The sequence below is a fragment of the Triticum dicoccoides genome, chromosome 7B (assembly GCF_002162155.2).
Source record: "Triticum dicoccoides isolate Atlit2015 ecotype Zavitan chromosome 7B, WEW_v2.0, whole genome shotgun sequence".
Lineage (NCBI taxonomy): Eukaryota > Viridiplantae > Streptophyta > Magnoliopsida > Poales > Poaceae > Triticum > Triticum dicoccoides.
In genome coordinates this window covers 649,279,968-649,286,709 of record NC_041393.1, presented here as the reverse complement: position 1 = coordinate 649,286,709, position 6,742 = coordinate 649,279,968, and the positions used below count along the sequence as shown (strand labels likewise).

The 6,742-nt window shown below is 46.0% G+C and overlaps 1 protein-coding gene across 1 annotated transcript; it reads left to right on the top strand.

The window, feature by feature from the left end:
* Positions 1-544: 544 nt before the first annotated feature.
* Positions 545-2,058, top strand: LOC119338215. The gene is made up of 2 exons (XM_037610518.1): positions 545-686; positions 792-2,058. The coding sequence occupies exon 2, from the start codon at positions 838-840 to the stop codon at positions 1,918-1,920; it is 1,083 nt and encodes a 360-aa protein (XP_037466415.1). The 5' UTR covers positions 545-686; positions 792-837; the 3' UTR covers positions 1,921-2,058.
* Positions 2,059-6,742: the final 4,684 nt, after the last annotated feature.

Here is a 6,742-nt window from a genome sequence, read left to right as displayed (position 1 = left end):
AGGAACCTACAAAAATCACACGCACAATTTATATACTTCTCTAAACTACTCACAATATACTCACAATATGAGAATCGACAATGTATATACATAATTACCTCCCCTCTTTCCACAAGCACAGCACGATGCTTCTCCTCGTAATAATCATCAAGGCCGGGATATTTATCCGGCTCAAACATCCTACAAAATAAGGTACATGGATTTGTTATGATATATGCTTAAAATTATGACCACATCATATACAAAATTGTGTGAGAACTACTACAAATTATCCCAAAGATATAAATCACGAACCACATTACCGACACCAATTCTTTTCAACCTATTTTATCCTAAAGAATCTATCACAACTAATTATTAACAAATGATAGGTTCAACCTAATCCTAAAAAATGGGCTCTCTCTAAATCCAATACTATACAAGTTAACTAAGAATACTTCAACAGTATAGCCCCAAAATATTCATCAAACAAATCATCAAGGTACTCCCCAACACTCCTGTATATATATACTCAAAACACATACCCAAAAGGTCCAGGGAAGACAAGGCTTTGCGTAGGCTGATGCTTGGTAATATGGCCCAATCGGCCCATGGTTTACCATATAAGAGGAGAAGAAAGGAGCGTCTCGTTCCATTCCCCAATCTCGCCGCCGCCGCCGCCGCCGCTTCGTCGAGTCCCGCTGCAGGTATTGCTTAATCTTTTCCGTTCGATTCGTCCAGTTTCCTGGAGTTGCTTGTTCTTGGGGAACTAAGTGGCACGTTCTGATTGATTTTCCGTCTTTTTTGTCTAGTTCGTCCGGATCCGGAAGAAAGAAGAGGAGGAGCAAATTCGGACAGATGAAGGCACGGCAGTTGGTGAACGTGGTGATGCGGAGGTACGGCATGGGCAGCAGCCTCTATGCGGTGAGCCGCATCAAGCCCGAGGAGCAGCTCTTCTACCCATCTACCAAGGAGGCGCAAGCATCCAGCACGGGGGAGATGGAGACCATCTCCATCTCCAGGATGCCCGCGCCCAGCCTGAGGCTGGAGCTCTCCGTCTCCAAGGAGGACAAGAGGCTGGATTTCCTGCCTTTCTACGAGCGCGGCAGCGGCGGGCACAGCAAGATCCTCTGCGTCGACGCCGAGGGCCGCACCGTCCTGTACGACACCGACGCCGGCCTCCTCCACTCGATGCCCTGCCTCGGCACCCCCAAGGGGCCCAACCCTGTCTCCTTCTCCATCCTGGACAGGGAGCCCCGGGATCCCGGGCGGGCGGACGCCTTGTACGTCATGGGCAGGTGCTGCGACTACTTTGACTTCGAGGCCCTCATGTATTGCGACCCCTCCAGCGGCAGGAAAGGCTGGCGGTGGCATCAGCTCCCGCCGCCGCCTGTGCCTCGCGCCGCCGCCTCCGCCGTCGGGTGCCACGCGCTCATCCACGACGAAGGCGACCCCATCCTCGTCGTCTCGTCCGCCAAGACGAGCGGCGTTGGCACCCACTGCTTCAACACGTCCACCAATAGGTGGTTCAAGGCTGGACGCTGGACGCTGCCGTTCGTCGGCCGCGCCGAGCGTGTTAGCGAGCTCGACAACCTCTGGTTTGGCATCGGCGGCGGCTGGCCCTACGACCTGTGCGCGATGGACCTCTACTCCCTCCGCGCCGCCGGCGCCGAGGCTCCGGGGCTGGCGTACAGCTGGGGAGACCTTAGCCTGCCGGACGACTGGGTGATGATGGACTGCAGCATGGTGTACCTGGGCGGCGGCAAGTTCTGCGTCGCGAAAATCTTTGAGTTCCGCGTCGGCGTTGACCGATTGGGGATGGGTGCTGTCATCTCTGGCTTGGAGGTGGTGCGCCGCGGCGAGCCATCCAAACTCGTGATGGTCAAGCACAAGTCCAAGTTCTACAAGTTTACCAGGGATGAGATCGAGTGTATCCTCTAGAACAATGCTAAGTAGTACTAGCAGGGGAGCAAACAATTTCTAGACGAGTGCTATGTGATGTGAGGATTGACTAGTTTCTTGTACAGCAGCACTTGTGTGCGATTTGATTTGGTTGTAATGTAAATTTCCTCCTGCTCCGTTTGCTGTCCCAAATCTAACTTATACTCCCTCTGTTCCTAAATACTTGTCGCTGGGGACTCTCCGACCAGGTGAAAATGGAGTCCTCCATCCACCATCACATCCCCTGCTGTTGCTCTTCTACTCCTCGCTGCTGCTGTAGGTGAGTCCTCTGCCACGCCTCTGCTGTTGGAGTAGAAATTCAATTGAATGGGCAGTAGAGAAATTCAATTCAATTCAATCAAAACTGCACTTTTTGTCAAAAAAAAAAACACAATCAGGAAATTCAGAGACATTAAGATCCAACTCACCCGCGCACAGTTCCACAACTTCTAGCATTTGTGCACTACAACTCTATCGAAAACCAATTTTTGCGTGGCTAATCAACCACATCCTTTTGTCAATCCGATCCTCTTCTTCCAAGGAGTTTGTTAACATCACAATTGGCAGTATGTATGTATATATCTAACTGAAGCAAACAAAAGAGCAATAAGAGTAAGACACCCACCGAGCAGTCACTGCTCAGGCAAAATTCACATGTACGCGATCGTGCAGCACACTGAAATTAGTATGTAAAGCTCACTGTTCTGAAGTTCTGATCAGTTCAGTACCTTATATTAGTAAGCAATAACACAAGCTTCCATACAAGCCAACAAGATACCTGCTACTACTATAGTGTTGATTCTGAATTTGTTTCACATCACAACATGAAGAACACCTGCAAAACAAGCCAATAGAAATGATGAATGCAAAATGTAGCAGTGGGTGAGAAATTGACCGTCAAGACGCGGTTAAGTGCAGAATATTTTGCTTTTACATTTTACCTAATGGTCATTTTGGCAAAAACTGACATGGACATGGAATCAGTTAGGACCCAGCAGCACACAGACCGCAGCTACAAGATTACAACCCCATAGTAGTGAGTGGACGCATGAATAATTTGCCAGCCATATCAACATTGAATATCAATCAGGTTCAGTAACCATGGGCTCACACAACACAACACAAAAACAAAGCACACAACTGCTGAACTACACTGAAACTTAAACATGGTTGGAATGCTACTAGTCAATGAATCACCAAGAACAATGAGATCATCTTTTTCTTCAGATAATAATGGAGTACTTATGGGACATAATTATCTTAGTTTAGGCTCCTTCAGTAATGAGCTTAGCTGTGAGATACTCCATTTGTGGTGATAAGTACTCCATTTGTGGTTTTCACCATACATCCATATTCCATAACACTCCGACTTTCATTTTTCATCTCACTCCCAGTTTGCATACTCAGTTTTTTCCAGAACACCGCTCTTGTTCAAACTTGTGGATTTTTCCTACTGCTCCAACTACAGGAAGGCGTTCATCAATCCCAAAATTGATAACGAGCAACTTACAAACGTATGATGTATAGCCTGTATTATTATTATTATTACAACTAGTTCACTTGAACAACTTGTACAGAGTAACAGCAGCTGATCCAACGAGCTGAAATTCTCGCTTCAATTGGACTGGCAACAGAAGTCATCTGAGATCTACCCATCTATATACATTCAAATCCCGCACAACCCAACTTACCCACCCAATCCATCTAAACAAAAAGCTCGAAAAGAAAAAGAAAAACACTCCTCTTGGTTGTCGCCCTCACGCAGTGCCCAGACATCCATATCGAGCTCCTCGCACAATGCTGACTGTCAGGGGTCCTCCGCCTCCACACTCGCGCCCCACCTTGATTCTGCTTTCAGTTTCTGCTTGGGGCCTACAGATCGATGCCTAAAAAGATAAATCAACATTTCTGTATGCCAGCAAATAACAAGTACTGCACCATAGTGACAAACAAAAACAAACCTATGAAGAATAGCCATCCATACTTGAATTCCAATTGGAAGTGCTCCATCGCTAGCGCTGCTAGGTTACTCGAACTAGCTCTGCACCATCAAAAAATATGTGAAGTAGCAACTGGCATTAACTTGAGACAAGAAAGATATTAATGGCGAATTGCTGTAAGTGCATCTAGTGCCCCTTAGTGATTTTGGTGTATTGAAGACTTATAGGTTAAGGGACTAATGCGTTTGTGAGTGTACACAGGTCTATAAGTCTATGAGGAGTTTGATATTTACAGAGAAAGTCGACCCCTAAAAATGAAGTTCTTCGACTGAAGACTTTGATATTCTGAAGACTTTGAAAGTGAAGAAATTAGTGTGACCTTGAAGACTTGGTATTCATTTGTGGAACATGAAGCGTGAAGATTTTTGTTTTCGTAGTTTCATTTTCTCTTTCTTGAGTCATAGAAAACACCGTACTGTTAAAGGGGGTCGAGGAAATACTAAGGAAAAATTTCCATGTGATGCTCAACTCAAAATCCTACACCTACCAATCCCTTCGAGTGAAGCCTTTGGAAATCTCATACAGTTCAGTCACTTTTTCAGTGACAGAGACGAAGTTCTTCTGGTCGCTGATGAATTTGTTCTGACTGAGGAGTTAGGAATTCGCCAGTGCGAATTGCCTACACAGTGAGAAACATGATAACCCTGAGGAATTTGAGAGTCAAATTTCCGACCGTTGCTGTGCTGCGCGCCAGCTGTCCCAAAATATCTTATCCACCTAACGGTCATATCATTGAAGGGCATTTATGTCTTATCATGTCGGGCTGCTCCCTAGGTTATAAATAGCCGCCCCCTACAACCACTAGCTGGTTGGCTGCTCCGAGAGAACTTGACACTTGTCATTTGAGAGCAACCCATCCTCCGAGGACTTTGAGCGAAAATCATCGAGTGAGGAAAACCCAAAACCAAACCCCTACAAGCCCAAAGTGATTGAGCATCACTGAAGAAATTGATCCTGCGTGGATCCGACGCTTGTTACCTTTGAAGACTGTGCTTCTTCCAGACGGTTAGGCGCCATGGTCTAGAGCATCCAAGAGGAATTATGGATCGCCGAGTGACCAAGTCTGTGAAGGTTTGAAAGTCGCCTGAAGACTTACCACGAGTGATTGGACGAGGTCTGTGTGACCTTAGTTCAAGGAGAATACGGTGAGGACTGGGTGTCCTGAGCTGCGTGCTCAGCGACTGGGTGTCCGGGACTGTGTGTCCTAGAGTTTAAATACTCAGCCGCTCCAACCAGACGTACAACTGAGACAGCAGTTGGAACTGGTCTACCAAATCATTGTCTTCACCAACCTAACTGGTTCTATTTCCTCAACCCTTTCATTTCCTCATTACTGTGTTGAGTGTTTGTTCATATCTGTGCTTGAAGACTTTGACTGAAGACTTTCTCAATTTCCTCAGTTCAATTTCTTCAGTCTGTTTGTCTTCATCTTGTGTTATCCTGTGATTACGCTTTCTGTACTCTGTGCTAGTCTTCATTTCATCATGATGACCATGCTTGTATTCTGTTATGCTTACTTCTGAGTACTTATTCCGCTGCAAGTAGTTCTTCGCTAAGGAATTTCCTCACCGGCAAATTCCTCAGTGAAGAATTCATAAAAATCGCCTATTCACCCCCCCTCTAGTCGATATAACGCACTTTCAATTGGTATCAGAGCAAGGTACTCCCTTGTTATGTGTGATTTTGGTTTAACTGCCTGGAGTTTTAGTTATGTCGACCGCAGGTATGATCAAGGTCTCAGCTGGGTGTCCTACCTTTGATGGGACGGACTACCCCTACTGGAAAAACAAGATGCGAATGCATCTTGAGGCAATTGACAACGATCTCTGGTATGTTGTGGAAAATGGTGTTCCCTCTGTCTCACCCTCACTGAATGCTACCGATGTGAAGAGATTCAAGCAACTCGATTCTCAAGCGAAGAATATCATATGTGGCCATCTGAGTAAAGGACAGTATGGAAGAGTGAGTGCTTTGGAAACTGCTAAGCTTATCTTGGATAGGCTGTCCAAAGTGAATGAAGGAGTCTCAACTCAGCGTGACTCTCGAGTTGATGTTCTTCGGAATCTCTTCAACCGCTTCAAAAGACTCGACAATGAAAATGTCCAACAAACCTTTGATCGCCTCACTGACATCTCAAATGAGCTTCAAGCCCTCGGTGCCACTGACATCACTGACCATGAGGTGGTGAAGAAACTGTTGAGATTGCTTGATTCCTCATTTGATACTCTGGGACTGATGATACAAGAATGGGCTGAATTCAAGTCTCTTGATCCTGCCGATATCCTCGAAAGGCTAAATACTCACGAGTTCCAGTTTGCTGAAAAGAGAGATCTCTATGGTTCGAGCTATGGCAAACCACGTGCCCTGAAGGCCAAGGTTGTGTCTGAGTCTGAATGTGAGGATTCTGGTAGTAGCCTTGGTGATCCCGAAGAATTGAACCAGGAGCTAGCACTGCTCGTGAAGAAATTCCAGAAGTTCTCAAGACGTGGTCGCTTTGGAAAATCCTCAAGAAGCAGTGATTCCTCATCAAGTGACTAGAAGAGAAGGCTGTGCCACAAATGCAAGAAACCTGGTCACTATATTCAAGATTGTCCTCAGTGGGAAAAGGAATTGAAGAAGAAGAAATACAAGGATTACAGTTCTGATGATGCGAAGAAGAAGAAATCGTTAAAATCTTCGTCATCAAAATCCTCGAAGTCTTCATCTCACAAGAAGAGCAGCTCCAAGAAGGCTCGGGCATTCATTGGCAAGGAAATGGACTCTGAAGCTGAATCTAAGGAACATGAGGAAGAGGAGGCGTCTGAAGAATCCGAATCTGGTGT

Coding starts and splice junctions, on each gene's coding strand:
- LOC119338215 (XM_037610518.1), top strand. CDS start 838: ATGAAGGCACGGCAGTTGGTGAACGTGGTGATGCGGAGGTACGGCATG.